This window comes from Mirounga angustirostris, unplaced genomic scaffold (genome assembly GCF_029215605.1).
Source record: "Mirounga angustirostris isolate CCGP_5_RB_7025 unplaced genomic scaffold, mMirAng1.0.hap1 SCAF_17, whole genome shotgun sequence".
NCBI classification, from domain to species: Eukaryota; Metazoa; Chordata; class Mammalia; order Carnivora; family Phocidae; genus Mirounga; species Mirounga angustirostris.
Window position 1 is genome coordinate 21,007,823 of NW_026991725.1, and position 17,339 is coordinate 21,025,161.

At 39.1% G+C, this 17,339-nt stretch overlaps 1 protein-coding gene across 11 annotated transcripts in view; it reads left to right on the plus strand.

Annotated features, from left to right (window-relative positions):
- The window catches only part of MBTD1 (mbt domain containing 1), a 79,852-nt gene that overhangs the window by 35,019 nt on the left and 27,494 nt on the right, over positions 1–17,339 (plus strand). For 6 of the 11 annotated variants that reach the window (XR_010408420.1, XR_006793264.3, XM_045889170.3 and 3 more), the window contains 7 exons: positions 2,304–2,443; positions 3,728–3,842; positions 4,678–4,763; positions 13,746–13,863; positions 16,319–16,453; positions 16,745–16,833; positions 17,047–17,281. Coding sequence is in view for 9 of the 11 variants with exons in the window: in XM_045889170.3 (XP_045745126.1) it covers positions 2,304–2,443; positions 3,728–3,842; positions 4,678–4,763; positions 13,746–13,863; positions 16,319–16,453; positions 16,745–16,833; positions 17,047–17,281 (918 nt within the window). In the remaining 2 variants the exon portion in view is untranslated. The remainder of the gene's footprint in view (positions 1–2,303; positions 2,444–3,727; positions 3,843–4,677; positions 4,764–13,745; positions 13,864–16,318; positions 16,454–16,744; positions 16,834–17,046; positions 17,282–17,339) is intronic. The other 5 variants (XM_045889172.3, XM_045889173.3, XM_045889174.3 and 2 more) reach the window with 5 other exon arrangements.

Consider the following 17,339-nt stretch of genomic DNA (forward strand, 5'->3'; position numbering starts at 1 on the left):
GTCTTGATAAAGGGAAGCGGAATAGCAGTGATCTGTGCTGAAATAACTGTCATAGAACCTCAGCAGCCAAAAGCCAGGTTTGGAGGTCTGGCCATGGGTCTGAGGGCAAAAGACTGGCGCTGACCTCTCCAGGCCTGGCCATCAGCATGATGGGCAGCAAGTATGACAGCAGAGGTTTCCCCTTTGGACTTTGGTTGAGCTACATACTGTGCTGGTCCTGGGAGACCTGTCTCTGAGTGTGGCAGGATATCTGGTAAGAATTGGGCCCTCCCTGGGCACCTGGGTGGCTCAGTGGGTTAAGCATCTGCCTTTGGCTCAGGTCATGATCCCAGGGTCCTGGGATCTAGTCCCGAGTTGGGCTCCCTGCTCAGCGGGGAGTCTGCTTCTCCCTCTCCCTCTGCCTGCCTCTCTGCCTACTTGTGCTCTATCTCTCTGTCAAATAAATAAAATCTTAAAAAAAAAAAAAAAAAAAAGAATTGGGCCCTCCCTCAGTTCCCAAAGGACAGGCTCTGGATTTGGAGACAAAAACTTCTGGGGGCTTCCCTTTTGAGACTTGCCAAGTTCCAGCCCCTTTCCAGCTGCAGTTGTTTCTGTTTTTGTTTTGTTTTTAAGATTTTATTTACTTATTTATTTATTTGAGAAAGAGAGCACACATACGAGTTGGGGGAAGGGGGAGAAGCAGAGGGAGAAGGAGAAGCAGATGCCCCATTGAGCAGGGAGCCTGCCATGGGGCTCAATCCCAGGACCCTGGGATCATGACCTGAGTTGAAGGCAGCTGCTTAACCAACTGAGCCACCCAGGCGCCCCTGCAGTTGGTTTTTTAAATCCAAGGTTTAAGACTTTAAATTATTCCAGGGGCGCTTGGGTGGCTTAGTCAGTTAAGCATCTAACCCTTGATTTCGGCCATGTCATGAGATCGAGCCCTGAGTCTAGCCTGCCTAAGATTCTCTCTCCCTTTCCACTCCCCATCCCCAAATAAATAAATAAATAAATCCACATAACCTTTTTCTTACTAAATTTTGGTCTTAGAAATTGTTTATTTCTGGGACGCCTGGGTAGCTCAGTCGTTAAGCGTCTGCCTTCGGCTCAGGTCATGATCCCAGGGTCCTGGGATCGAGCTCTGCATTGGGCTCCTTGCTCCGCAGGAGGCCTGCTTCTCCCTCTCCCACTCCCCCTGCTTGTGTTCCTTCTCTCGCTGTGTCTCTGTCAAATAAATAAATAAAATCTTAAAAAATATATATATATATATATTTTTAAAGATTTTATTTATTTATTTGAGAGAGAATGAGAGACAGAGAGCATGAGAGGGAGGAGGGTCAGAGGGAGAAGCAGACTCCCTGCCGAGCAGGGAGCCCGGTGCGGGACTCGATCCTGGGACTCCAGGATCATGACCTGAGCCGAAGGCAGCCGCTTAACCAACTGAGCCACCCAGGCGCCCCCACAATTTACTTTTCTTATAACTGAAACTTTGTACCCTTTGACCTACATGTCACCCTCCCCCCCAGCCTCTGGCAATCGCCATTCTATATATTCTGTTTCTATGAAATTGGCTTTTTTTTTTTTTTTTTTTTTAGGCTTCCACATGTAAATGATCCCATACATGATTTCACTTAGCATATGCTCTCCGGGTTTAACTATGTTGTCACAAATGGCAGGATTTCCTTCTTTTTTTGTGAATGAATAATATTCCATGACAATGACCCTTCTTCTAATTCTGCCTTTCAGATTATTGTCCAGTATGCGAATTTACAAAAGAGGCACATTTAGTAGTCAGAGTCTTGTTTTCCTCTGTTACCAAAGGGAATAATCAAGCACCTTCCTCAAGCTTTGAGCCTGTCCTTCTTGTCCTCTGAACATAACTTGAAAAAATCTGTTAACCTTTAGCATTTTTCCAAGACTTAGCTCTTTCTAGGTTGTACTTTGTGTTAATCCTCGGTTGTGTTGCACTTCTTTTATAATCCATTCAGAAAGTTAGAGCTCTTAGTGTATATGAAAATGCCTGGCACATGGCAAGCACTAAGGACATGTAAGTGGAATCTGCTTTATATTTGCTCGTGGGTTTAGACCCTTGTAAAGCCTATTAGACCTTGAGCTATGGTCAGACTTTCTGGAACTGCAGCCATGGCATCGTACCAGTCTTTTCTCTAACTGTTGTAGAGGCTTTTCCATCATTTGGGTAACAAGACATTTTCTGTCTTCATGTTTAAATTAAAACCTTTAGATAATAAGTTATTAAAACTGTCAGGTAAAAAATGGGTTTTATTTTATGATCATGACACCACTGTTTTTATTTTCTTAATTAGCTACCTGCGAAATGTGTGGGATGGTTGGTGTACGAGATGCTTTTTACTCCAAAACAAAGCGTTTCTGTAGCGTTTCATGTTCACGAAGCTATTCGTCAAACTCCAAGAAGGCAAGCATTTTGGCCAGACTTCAGGTAACGGTACAGAAACCTTCTTGTTCTTTATGTCTGTTATTTCTATGGCTTTCACTGTTTATCTGTCATTTGATCGTGATTCACTGCACTCCACTTCTACCCAGTTGGCCAGTTACCACTTTATACCCCACATTTTTTTTTTGAAATATGTGGTTCCCAGAGTTTGCTCAGTCTATAAAATTGAACAGCTATTATAAACAGACAAGGCATAGTATCCAAACTGTTTGTATAAGTGAAAGAAAAATACTTACTCTTTTTCTAAATAAGTATAAATACAATAAACACCTTGTTATATACAGAAACTGAGGCCATTTTTCCCCCTTGTTTTCTTTTGAGTTAACATCAAGGTAGAATCATTCAATATTTGGGGGGAAATGATTTACCCTTTGGTATTATCTCTCCATCATCTTTGCTTTGTACTTTTGATTGCAGCCTATTTGATACCTTGAACAAATGTGTTTGGTTAATCCAACTAACCTTTTTGAAAACGTTCATGGTATAAAAAAATTCATCTTTCTTTAAATGTACATCAGTGCCTACAAAATGGAGATTTGATCATTTGACTAAGTTGTTACCATTGTAGCTATAAAGAATGTTTTTAAGGCATTTAAGTGATTTCTGTAATATATTTGATCACATTTTTCTTACTCCCCTTTTAACTTATTGTGATCATTACATAGCAATGAAAGGATTATATAAATTCCCCCAATTAAGGAAATACATCACTTAGATGTATTTCTATATTTCAGATAGACAGTACGTAAGATCCTGAGCAGTGGTCTGTACCCAAATGGATGGCAGTTTGTCACACTGTGAATTTGGCCCATGATCATTTTGTCATTGATCTTTTGCGTTAGCACTAAAGGTATAAACCTCAGTCACTTGCTCTTTAAACATTAAATTACCTTCTCTTACCATAAAAATAGCAATGCTTGGCAACCTGCATGAGTGAATAACCACTGGTTTTATCTAGTATAAGAAGGAATCAAGTATCCACCACGGCCTATATTTTAACATCTTATGGGATGTAATTTTTTATTAACATATTAATTTGCATATTGCTGTTTTAGTCTGCGCCAGCCCTGCTACCCGTGTTAGACATCTACACTGTAGCAGGACTCCAAAACCATTTCTCACATTAAAAGTCCTTGTATGTTTCCTCTGCTTTAATAATTTTCTAAACCCTTGATGTTACTTAAGCAGAATGGGTAGTATGCAGTCAGGTTAATTTTTTCGGTGGAGGGGGGTGGATGAAAAAGAATCCTATTTACTTAACTCTTCTTGTTTTAGGGTAAGCCTCCAACAAAGAAAGCAAAAGTTCTTCAGAAACAACCTTTAGTTGCTAAACTAGCCGCATATGCTCAGTATCAAGCTACCTTGCAAAATCAAGCAAAGACTAAAGCAGGTAATATCAGTGAATGTAATAGAGGTGAAATATTAGATACTGATTCATCTAGTTTGAGTTAATGACATTTTAATTTTGGGTTTTGTTAACTAAGCTATTTCTAGGTTCTACTAGTACATTATGACATTAGACTTCATGATGATGGTTTTAGTCTCAATAAATAATTCTAGAAGAGCGTTGTTGTGTTCGCAAGTTCACAGTGCTTGGGGCAGTACCCCTAACATTTTTTATTTGGCTTATTATTTTCTGTGTACAGGTTCTGTATGCTGTGGATGGTGGGGAGCATTGTGGAGATAAAAAGCAAAGAAAGAGGACATTTAGCAAGCTTTATAGGGAGTGGGGAGAAGAGAGTAGTAAGAGGAAGAGATTGAGGAAAGGATCATTTCTAATAGAAGATTCTTGACAGGAGAGCAGAAGCAGGGAGATCCAGCAGGAAGTAAAGCAATGAAAAACCCCCTGAAGGCATCAGCAGCAGATACTGGCTAGAAATCTCTTTGAGGTGCCCAGTAAAAGCTGCATGGGAATAAAAACTCAAAAGCAGCCATGGCATTCTTTGTTATCCTGAACACTTCTGCTCTCCGCTTTGCTGCTCGTTACTGAAGAGCTCTTTCTTACTTCACTTCCCAAGCAGCTTATGCTACGTGTGGAACACAAACTATTTGTTTGCAGATATGATCTATGCAAAAGTTCATGTGTATTTAGAAAAGTTCTTAAATCTGTACAGTAAAAAAGAAAACTTTCTTTCAAGGTGATAAGTTAATTTTATATCATTTCTCATTTTCATGTGAATGAAAGGTTTGAGAATTGGAATATACCTAAATTTATTTGTTTTCAGCAGCAGTCTCCATGGAAGGCTTCAGCTGGGGTAACTACATCAATAGCAATAGCTTTACAGCAGCTCCAGTTACCTGCTTTAAACATGTGAGTATGGAATTTCTCACCTCCTACTGAAATGCTTAGTCATTGTTTAAACCTGAAGACACAATACATCTAAGTGTCTTGTCTTTAGAAGATCTTTATTTTGTACAATGTCATAAAAATGTTTCTTTTTTATTATACTTATTAGTAATAAAATAATTTCTAGAAGTTCTACAAGTAAAAGCATCCTTTAAAGAAATTATAATTTGAAATTATTCGAATAGGGAAAAATACTAGTCTCCTCCAATTTTCGTACTAAGCTGAACCATACACAGTTGGCTGGGTCTGTATCTCATGTGTACTGGCAATGTCGTATGGTCCAACGTAATACAAACCATCCATCATGCATGTTACCTGAATCTTTGTGATCTGACCTGACAATTAGGAAAAGGAAGGCTCTTTCTTCCAGTTATGTTTTGTCTACAAAGGTAAAAATCACAAAAACAAGGAACTATTAGTAATACAGCATTGTGGGCTGAAATATATGATACATACTGGAAAACCCTTTGCAGGATGTTCTTTTTGGCAAGTAGATTCTTACGGAGTATGTGAAGTAATTCAGAATTATGTTAAAAATGTTATCAGAAGATAAGTCTGGGGGCGCCTGGGTGGCTCAGTCGTTCGGCGTCTGCCTTCGGCTCGGGTCATGATCCCAGGGTCCTGGGATCGAGCCCCACATGGGGCTCCCTGCTCTGCGGGAAGCCTGCTTCTCCCTCTCCCACTCCCCCTGCTTGTGTTCCCTCTCTCACTGTCTCTCTCTCTGTCAAATAAAATTAAAAAATCTTTAAAAAAAAAAAAAAGATGTTTGTTCCTTTTGATCCTGTTCCTTTTTGTTCAGTGATCTGTGATTAATTCTCTCTAATACATTTTTGACCTTACTACGCATTTAATTTATATTTAAAGGTTCTGCCTGCTATTAAAAAAAACTTTTATCTGCTACTGACTATGTACAAAAAGAAGAGAGAATTTAGAAAATTAATGAATGAAACTTTGCTTACACTAAACATTTTGTTAAGTTAGGACTTTACTTTTAAATAACAGCATGTGGACAAAACTGAGCTTGAGTTCTTGCTGTGGAAACCCAAATGAATTTTCATTTGTTCACGGCCAATACAGACTCTTGATCAAGGCCAAGCATATGAAATCAGTGGTAAGAATGTAAACCAAAGCTGAGTTCATTAATTTGCCAGTTTACTTTCCTGAGAGTACAGCTGTTCAGCCCCTTGTTGGTGGCATGCTGACTCTGAAGCAGCCTAAAAGGGATCCTAGATACATGAGTGTGTCAAGTAGGTGATGTACTTCACCATAAGGTGGATAGCAGTGTTACATTTGTGAAATAGATTAAATAAATACACAGCAACAGCAACATTAAAGAGAACTGCAAAGCAGATCTTTCTCCTTCTCTAGTTCTTTCTGCTTTTGAGAAACTCAGACTCCGATTAAGTTCTCAGTTACAATAACTCCTTCATCCCAGATACCTGGAACATTTGTTGTCTCTTCTGAATAGCCTTTATCTCTTTTCCTGTCTTTAATATTCTGGGGTTTTTTTTTAATATTTTGATACCATAAACCGTGTAAAGCTGTGTTATGTAAGTAGTCAAGGTATTTTTTTTAAAAACATTTCAAAATCCCAAAAGCATATTTTATTTCATGTCCGGTATATTAAAGTTCTTTGTAAGAAAATCTCTATTATAATAATGAAACTGATTTTGTTTTCAATTCTGCTTTTTTAAGATTAAAGTAATCATATGGATTAGAGCAGCTTAGCCTTATTGTTTTATTAATAAGGATATTGTGTGGGCTCCCGTTTCTCACTCGGAAGTAAAGCATCTGCCACCCAGTGTTTTCCTGCGCCACTCATCTTTCTTTACTGCCTTTTTCTCATCAAGTAGGAAAGCAACTGATATCGGTAATTTTTTAGTTTATTTTAGTACAAATGAGTTTGCTTTGTTGCCTTAATGACCATCTTCATTTGAAGCCATTTGGTTTTGGTCAGACCTCATGCTACGCTTGATTTTATCCTTTAGAGCTGACTCTTCCTGGTTCTTCCCCCGAGTAGTTCTCTACTACTCCAAGTCTCCAAGGAGAGTTAACTGGCTTTGGCTTTAGAAAGTCTGTTGTCAGGAGTTGCTGGGAGCGCAAGGCCCTGCCTTGTTTCATCCATCTTGGAGTCTTCTAAGACTCAAACTGCCCGCCCTAACACTGGTTCATCAGTAAGGCCCACTTCCGCCAGACTGCACATCTGCCTTGTCCCCAACTTGAGCATAGGTTGGGAGCCTTTTCCTGCTCATAGGGGATTCTTTTTCAAACATAATTTTAAGAAACATCCAGTGTGTAACATGGAAGTAGAACTACTCTGATTGAACCAAGAATTGGGCCTGGGAGCAGTGTCCGAGCCCTGAGCGCCTTGCTTCTTTAACGTAACCCAGCCTCTTCTGGAGTAAGGATCACAGGTAAACAAACACTTTGTCTTTCCCGGCACTTAAATATGATTGTGATTAGTTCTAAAATCGCAGGATTTCAGGAGTGGAGCTCTTTTTTTCCCACAGTCTATCTTTAAACTTCTGGGAATGAAGTTTCTGCAAAGTATATCATAGGACTGTGTCCTCTTTGATAGTTGCTGTAATTATGCACAGTGCTTCCTGCTCAGTCACTCAGTTACAGCAATCTTGACATTTTTTATAATTAGCAAAGGAAATTGAGCCTCAACTGTTATTCGATTACGTACTTCAAATCTGTATGTCATGATAGTCATGTATCTAGTATATCTTTCATTTTGTCCAGGTAGTTTGGTAGTTTTGAGAGTTTTTCTTTTTTTTTGGTTTTGGGTTTTTTTGGGGTTTATTTGTGTAAGCTTCAGAATTATTACTCTTTTCCCTAATAGACGTAGTTAGGATAAGAGAAAGCTGCACTGATTGATCTAGCAAGGGTGGGGTGGGGTGGCCAGAGCCTTGGCTTCCCCTTCCTTGGCAGTCTTGGAGGTTGGAAACCACTGAATTAGGTAATAACACTTTTAATTAATCCTAAATCATACAGTGACAAAACTGTAAAGTATCTTAAAAATCATCTAGTTCATCTTGTTGTAAATGAAACTCGTGCTACTTTTTTCAGTAGCCGGATTATATTTCAATTTTGGGCTTTAACCTGCTTTCCATAATTTAAAGTTTTGGGTTTTTTTTTTTAATGTAGTTTTTAAGTCCCCATAGGAAAAACGTTCCTGTGTTTCTTTTACTCATACACTGCTTCCACACAATATTTCTGACACCAGATGTGCAGGTTTCCACACATCAAGTAATTCTTTAACACCAGCTGGGTGTCTGACAATTCAACTCAATTTTGACACTTGTCTACCTGGAGTTAGCATCATATCACTCAGGTTAAGGGCTCAGTCCCACAAGACTAGCCCCACTTCAGGTACCAATCAGAAGTCCCAGTTGTTACCTATGCTTAAGACCAACTGGCTGTAAATCAGGGTTCCCACGACCTCCTTGGGTTCAATAATTTGCTAGAATGGCTTACAGAACTCAGGGAAACATTTGCCAGTTTATTATAAAGGACATAATAAACAATACAGGTGAACAGCCAGATGAGAAGATATGTAAGGCAAGGCTGTGAGAAGGGGCATGGAACTTCATGCCCCCTCTGGGTGTGCCACTCTCCTAGCACCCCCATGTGATCACCAGCCCAGAAGCTCTCTGAACCCCGTATACAGATTTCCCTCACTATCCGAAAGTCCACTTTACATCACTTCACTTTTATGAAAGGCCTGCATTAGTACCTGTTTCCACTAACCAAAAGAAATCAGAAACAGATTTTTGCTTTCAGGAAATAAAAAGTGCTTCCTCACCTTATGCCATTTTGGCTTCCAAAAGGTTTTATGGTTATAGTTATGATTTTATCTACTTTCGGATGGCCGGGGAAGCCTATATTTTGGGATTTTGCTGAAGGCTTCATCGTATAGGCATGATCAATCATGAACTCCACACCCTGTCCCTTTCCCAGAGGATGGGGACTGGCGCTGAGGGTTCTAAGCTTCTCCTCATAGGCTGGTCTTTCTGGCAACCAGCCCCTATCCTGAGGCTGTCTGGGAGCCCACCCAGAGTCTCCTCATTAGAACAAAAGATGCTTTTATCACTTAAGAGATTCCAAAGGATTTAGGAGCTCTGTGTCAGGACCCGGCTCAGAGACCAAATATGAGAACAAAAGATGCTCCTAGTGGTCTTACCACTTAAGAAATTACAAAGGTTTTAAGAGCTTTGTGCCAGGAACCAGGGGCAGAGACTGATATATGTATCAGACTGATTTTATATATATTTCCTATTTTTTTCACAACCTCTAAAAGCAGTATCCATATCTATCCTAACTGTGGAAAAATCAAAAATATTACTGCAGTACCAATGCCAGTTAGGTACACTGTATACATGAAATTCACAGGTGGTTTTCTTCTGGTAATTTATGTTTGAACCCAAGAGAGACTCCAGTTGATCAATGTGTATGCAGAACATTGAGCTTTAAAGCATTCTTCATTTTTTTGAAAGACTTTAGTCTTTTTTTTTTTTTTTCCAGATTTGATTTTATTTATTTATTTTAGAGAGAGAGCACAAGTAGGGGGAGGCGCTGAGAGGGAGTGGGAAAGAATCTCAAGCAGACTCTGCACTGAGCGCAGAGCCCAACGTCGAGCTCAGTCTCACAACCCGGAGATCATGACCTGAGCCAAAACCAAGAGAGTTGGATGCTTACCTGTCTGAGCCACCTAGGCCCCCCAAGACTGTAGACTTTTAAGTTGAAGCAGTCCTATTTCCTGTTACTTGCCTTATAAAATCAGATAAAACATTTCTTTCTAGACATTACAGCACAGGCCAAAATGTGCTAATATCAAGTGGATGTGAAACACAGAAATCAGTCCTTTAGTCATGTATTTACAGACTTGAGATTCCTTTCATTTGATACAGGACTACATACTCTGGTGTCCTGTTGATAACTTACTGCTAAGATCAGAACTCATCCTACTTTTTTCTCCCTTGATAATAGTTGTAGTTTTGTTATTTTTTTAAAAAAGGCCCTTTGTACACATGTATACCATAACTTTAAAGCTGACTTTACTGCCTCCACAAAGATAACCTGGTATCACTCACATGGTATGTTCTAATCCTCTCTTTGACGCCTGACCTGTGTGTGCCAGGTGTTTTGAGAAGGTAAGGTTATCCGCACTTCTTTACAACATATATCACAAGTATATTTTTGTATTTTAAGGTCAAAAATGAAAGTCCTTTTGTTTGTGTATGTATAATAAAAGTATTGTTTCTCTTTATAGTAAAACTCACGATCCATTTCTCAAGTATGTGTTTATTAGTAAAATAATCCATTTCAAGTAAAATTGTTTTGTGGCTTTTTTCCCCTAGCCTTGACCACACATACACATGACTCCACTGGAAGTTGAAACATTTGTGTCCATTCTCACTAAAGTTAGAATCTTCTGTATGTCATTCTAGATTGCAGAATTTCTTTTCTGATGGAAATAAAACTTCAGTTAGTTTCTGGCACTTGTTAGTGCTTCATTTGAGTTAGCTGCCACGGGTCTCGCCATGAAATAGAATTTGGACTCTGGAATAATAAAAATCACCTGTCTTGTTTTTATGTTTTAAAGAAAGCCTAAATAATCTAGATTATTTTAATTTTGGTCTGTTTTCTAAAGTAGTTCTTGATTTTCTATTGGGATCTCCTGATTCTTAAAACAGTATTGGTTTAATACGTTGTTGGTTTTTTAAATTGTGGGCTATTTTATGCCTTTCAAATTAGTAGTCACTGCTTCCTATCCCTTTTTACACACACATAGCATTCTCCCATTCTTAATCTTGCTTCCACCCCACGCATCCCATTTTCCTTTTATACTCTCCTTATACTCCCCCTCATCCTGCTGCCACCACCTCAAAAAGTAGATTCTGGTGTCCAGTCAAAAGGTGAGTGGACTTTCTGGAGAAAGAGGGAACAATTTTTTTTCCTATTTCAACCTACCAATTCCAGCAGGTAGCATTTAGGAGTTCTACTTTCTTTCCGGTTAATTTCCTGTAATGTTTTCCCTTTTTGGCCAAATGGTATTTCATCTTTCTCTACTAGATGAACTAATCGTATGCCTTTTAGTCTTTCATTGGTGGCTTTTTGTACATTTGTCATACCATCATTGGGATAGATTCTTTCTTGGTTACCTATGTGCAACTTCAGGGCCAGCCTCTGCCCACTTGTTGAAGATTGTGGGTGGTTATCAAAATAGGTTGGCAGTTCTGTGGAGGGAAATTTGTATTTCTGCCATGAAGCATCATATGTGCAGTGTATCAGCCCTCTGAGAGTCTAGCCATCTGGGCTGTTGGACTATCTGGGAATGTTCTTGAATTGCAGAAAATAAGACTTCCCACCCAGTTATTTTTTATAGACGACAGTCAGGTGGAGGTTATCATTCAGCTGTGCTGGGGAGCCCTCAGCATTTGGATTTGGCCATGTCCTGCAGGACCTGATGACAGCTTACCTTGCAGGGAAGGAGAGTCGCTCCCAGATAGCCCTCACGAGTGGCCCTGGAGCAGGAAGTGGTGAAGCAGATCTTCCTGATTTGGGAGGAGCCTGAGGTGGACCTCTCGTCCTGAGTCTGGAAGGTAAATTTGTTGTTACCTGTAAATTATGGTTCTGCTAGTTCATGCTATGCCAATCCAGACTTTCAGAGGTATCCCTCCTGCCAGCAAGAGAAGACAGATGACTTAGATGAAGATGGCTGTCAAGCCCTGGGTCATTTAGTCTTCCACACTTAAGAGTATTCATTTTAAACAAAAGGGCAGATACATCTGTGAAATTACCTTATTATTTCAACACATTGAGCACATGCTATGTAGAAACTATGGTGCTCTTTTTTGTTGTTTCTGTTCCTTCATTTTTTTGTTTCTTAGAGTGAACCATATGGATTGGTTTAAGAGGGTCTAGCAGAACCACAACCTTACAGGCAAGAACAAATGTCACTTTCTGCTACTTTCTCCTATACCAATCCAGACTGTAGGGACAAAAACATTACCCCAATAAAGTGAATATTATCCTTATTTTTTAAGTGAGCATATTGACACTTTATTTTCTTTAATAAAATGTGGCTAAAAGTTATTTTCTGCAAATAATTGTTAAGGCCAAAAAAAAGTTGGTGAAATTGTCATATCTGGCTCTAAGAGGAGTACTGTATGCCAAATTCACTTAGTAGTATGCCAACCTAACCCCCAGTTTATCAGCATAACCATGCTTCTTTCTTCTCAACAAAAAATAAACCCATTCCACAAGATTTGGCAGCCAAACAAAGAGGGGTGGATACCCTGCCTTAATTTAGTGCATACATTTAGCTGTATCTATCTGCTCTAATTGGTTCATCCTCACAGAAATGAAAACATGGTTTTTATGTTAATATATCTTAGCTTAATCTGCGTTACCTATCATCCTTCCAGCCTCTCCTTTTCTGATCGTATCTGCTGGCAATAGGGATGGCCCTACAGTCTAGAATGATGTAGGGGGAGATAGCAGAACCTGAAGAGTCCAGTCTTTCAGTTCAAAAACAGCAGAAATTGGTAGTCATAATGGATGTACTGTTTTTTTGCACAACTCAGGGAGATAGTTACATGTACCCTTCCAGAATCACCAATATTTGAGATAGGCATATTCATTGCTTGTGCTACTTAAAGTAATAGCCATAATTTGATTCTGTCTTTGGTATCCAGACTTACTGTAGTTCAGGATTATTTGACCTTTTTTCCTCTCCTTCAGAAATGTCATGAACTGTTGAGAGGATAGGGGTTAAGTACTGTTTTAGGCTAATCCTCCTGTGGGTTGGCATCCACCAAAGTATGAGAAACCTTACATGGAAGACATTTACCCAATGTTCAAATAGGCTAGATCGTGTAACTCTTAGATGTCTTTGTTTGGTCATCTTTGAGCTCTGAAGCTGTTTTGTCTTTTCCTGATTTGTTGGTATTATCAGGTCTTTTATAACCTAACCCAGTCCTTTTCTCTATGTTCAAGGTTCTAAATTATATATATAACGAGGAGCTGATTGTCAAGGCCACAGAGACTGTTTAGTATTATCAGCATTTATATTCCTAAATTCACTAATTTGATTTAATTAACTGTTGCATAAACTTCAAATAATTGTGAATGGCCTCAAGTTTTAAGGATTAAAATGTAATGGGAATTATAATTTGGGCATGTTAGAATTAGGAAAATCTCTTCGTGATACTCATTTAATCGGCTTTCTGAGTCCCCATTCTAACCATGTGGTGTGGAGGCTAGTGATTACCAGTTCTAACACTGAACATTTCCTCTTTGTTTAGAAATAATAAGTTATTTAACAATTTACCATGGTATGCATCTCTAAAAACTCTTCAGCTCCACCTTTTTAATAACTTTATCAGGTGCTTTCGCCACATGTCTGTTTTAACAGACTATACTTCTGTTTTATGAATTTAACTTAAGTTGAAAATACAGATAACTAAGTTTTGTTTCTCCTGTGAGTGGAAACCACATTGCTCAATTGGAATTATTTTTCTTTCTGCTCTTTGGACAGACCCTTTAAAATTAGAGGTTAAGGTAAAGTGCATTCATTCAGCGTATATTAAAAATAACAAGTTTCTCTGCTCTATCCTGTGAAATCTATTGAGTGTGATAGCTTTTACAAAAATTGCTGCTTAGGTCTAATACTAGGACAGTATTGAATTTTGAAGTTGACATGGATCTATCTATTCTAATATATGTGAAATTGTCTTCATCTTGAGCTTGCCCCTGACACTGGCTTTTCTAAATAGAATTCTGTGAAAAGGGAAATAACAACTCTATTTTTAGAGAAAAATGAATTAAATGGCATTTTTAATTTAATATTTCCGTTATTGATGGGAATGCTTATTTTTAAATAATGTGTTTTGGGCTTTATGTTAATTAGATGATAACTTAATAATTTTTATATGACAGGCACCTATGGGGACCTGCTGGGGTGATATCTCAGAAAATGTGAGAGTAGAAGTTCCCAATACAGACTGCAGCCTACCTACCAAAGTCTTCTGGATTGCTGGAATTGTAAAATTAGCAGGTGAAAGCACACGTAATAATTTACCAGAAAATGCCAGTTATGTTTTTGTAACTTGTAAGAAAGCGTATTTGTAAATTTTGCAAGTGTTGCCAAATGAATAATAAATACGATAATAGGGCAAAGGGTAGCAAATTTTTTTTTATAAAAAACCAGATGGTAAATACTTTTAGCTTTGTGGGCAGTACAGTCTCTGTCACAATTCCTCAGCTCGACCATCGTAGCGAGAAAGCAGCCGTAGCAATACGTAAATGAATAGACTTGGCGGTGTGCTAGTGACACTTGATTTACAAGCACTGAAATTTGAATTTTATGTAACTGTCACATATCATGAAATGTTATTCTTCCTTTGATTTTTTTCAACCTTTTAAAAATGTAAAAGCATTCTGAAATGGCAGACTATAAAAAACATCAGGCAGTAGGCCAGATTGTGGGCCATTATATAGTTTGCCAAACTCTGGTGTAGGGAAATACTTTGAAAAGTAACAAAAAGTTGAGGTGCTAAGAAGAGTGATAAGGTCCATAATACCAAAAGTAAACTAGTGTTGATAATTTCATCTATCTCGGTTTATTTTTCTTCATTCCCACTGCTTTCCATGTACCCTACTCCTTGTTACCTTATTGCTCATCACATAAAGGCGTTAGGTATGTACTGTGTTAGACACTATGGGCAGGTGATGTGCAGAAGTCTCAGACCTAGTTTATTCTGTGAGCTGCCATCTGCCAAGTGCTGACTGCATCTATGACAAGGCACTCAGTGAGTGGTGCAGTGAGGCCCTGTAGGACTTTACCAGGCGGCGGGGATGGGGCATGCAGCTACTTAGATGAGTTGTCCTTAAATCAGAGCTATCTAATGCAGCCTACTCTTTCTTTCCTCTCTCCAGCCATTCTCCCCCAAACACCCTGCCCACAACTCATTACGTACTGCTAACAGACTTGATTTACTAAAGATGATCTTCTATTTTTCTGCTCAGGCATGCATCTTTTTTTTTTTTTTGTCTGCTCAAGCATCTTTAATTACTTCTTTGTCCTTAAAGGATCGAGATGGTCGGCATTTACAGCTATTGATGAGTTGCTCCATAGACCACTGGCCAAAGTTTTGGTTGCTTCCCAGCAGAAATGCTCTCTGTTCTGATGAGGCGAGTTCTCCCTCCTCCCTCATAGAGCATGTTAGCACCTCTGTGCCTTTGCACAGACATTTTACCCAATTCAATTCCCAGCTTTTCCTTGAAACATTCCTCCAGCTATTATAAGCATTCTCTAAATGCTTGTGTTGTCTCTACACCGTAATTTAAAACAACATATTCTTTCTGTCCTAGATGTTTAAGCCAGTTGCATTTAAATAGCTCAAAAGATCAATGTGTTTAATATCCAAGAATTATTTCTACCTTCCATCTCCAATTTTACATTTCGATTTTATCTAATTGCATCATATATCTTATTTAAGCCACTTTAATGACATTTTAGAATTGAGCCTGATGTTAATCATGAACTAGAGCTCAGCAACAGTTGGCAGACTCATGAATTATTCTGTAAATTACTGAATTTTAAAACTAAAGGTTTAATGCTATAAATTTTCATCATAGATCTTAACACAGGAAAATGCTGACTGAACTTAGCTCCCTGCCTGGGATATAAGTTCATTGGGCCTTTCTTATTCTCCTGAAGGCCTTAAATTAAATTGTAATCTGTTACCAACAGAAGGTTTATTAAATTACAGACAGGATATATTATATACTTTTTGTTCTTTCTAAGAAGTAAGGCTTCCCATTCGCTTAGTACGTACAGTCTTTAAGTCCTTCCACATACTTCTTATTTGTGTTTATTGAACTTTTTCACCTAGCATTTTCACATTTTATTTCCAAATAAATAAGACAAAAAATTTGATGCTTGAGGTAGCCCCATCCAAATTATCCAAAAATATTTGGTCATCTAATCAGATAGACAGAGCAGTCTCTTTGAAATGTTACTTTAACTGGATTTCTGTGACTTGACAAGGTTTTACCAACTTACCGTAACCTCCTTTTCTTTTCTTTTCCAAACTACACGTTCTGGTAGGACTTCCCCACCCCTGTTTCCACTGAGAATTTCTTTTCTAGAATTTAAGAAACTGTGGGTCAAATTAAAATACATTACAAGGGGGGAAGCCATGCTCTGAAAACAGTTAAACTACAATGACATTATGCAAACAGTTCTCAAAGTCTGAGTGGTACACCAGTAGCAGCAGCTTCCCCCGGGGACTTGTTAGAAATGCATGTTCTCACTCTGCCCCCAGCCCTGCTAACTCAGTCTCCGAGGTGGGGGAGGGGGGGAGGGGCGGCCATCTGTCTGCTCGCAGGCCCTGCGCGGGCTTCTGCTGCGGGCGCGCACTAACATCTGACACCCACTGCGGGCAGCTAGGTCCTGGTCGGTTTCATTTCATTTTCTTACTATGTGGTGATTGGTTTGTTGGTTTCAGGTTACAATGCCCTTTTAAGATATGAAGGATTTGAAAATGACCCTGGGCTGGACTTCTGGTGCAATGTGTGTGGCTCTGACATCCACCCAGTTGGCTGGTGTGCAGCCAGTGGAAAGCCTCTTGTCCCTCCTCGAAGTAAGCAGCCTCCTTACCCCCTACTGCAGACGGACTGTATGTACTTCAGTGCAGTGTCACACGTGGTAATGTTCGAGTGATACGAAAATTACAGTAATAACTTTTTGGTTGCACATAACTTAAATGCTGGCGAGATATACCTGTTTTCTCTATTTTCGTTACTCTTCTCCAGAACCTTAATTCTCTGAATTGCAGGGAAAATTGTTGTGGTTTGTTTGGGTTTTTTTTTAATAGTTTATGAAGCAGTTCTGCTCTTTGCTAAAGTGTAACTGGTTATTTCTTTTGTTTTAGCTATTCAGCATAAGTATACAAACTGGAAAGCTTTTCTAGTGAAACGACTTACTGGTGCCAAAACACTTCCTCCTGATTTCTCACAGAAGGTAAAGACAGGATCTTAGAAAGGACTGAAGTGTCGATTGCGAGCTCTAAAAAAGGACTAGCCTGGAAGTTTTTTAAGGAATTGTTTTAATTTAGTGAGCTAGATGATCTAGTTAAATGTCGAGCGCACTCAGTATTTTTAACGGTACGGTGTTGAAATGATTTGTAGACCTTTGTCGTGAATCCCGAACAGCTCTTGTCTGCTTCTGTTTAAGGTTTCAGAGAGTATGCAGTATCCTTTCAAACCTTGCATGAGAGTAGAAGTGGTTGACAAGAGGCATTTGTGTCGCACACGAGTGGCAGTGGTGGAAAGTGTAATTGGAGGACGGTTAAGACTAGTGTATGAAGAGAGTGAAGATAGAACAGATGACTTCTGGTGCCATATGCACAGCCCGTTAATCCATCATATCGGTTGGTCTCGAAGCATAGGCCATCGATTCAAACGATCTGGTAAGCACCTGTCACAAGACCACCTGTTGGAAACGCCCTTGAGGCTAAATTGTACTGC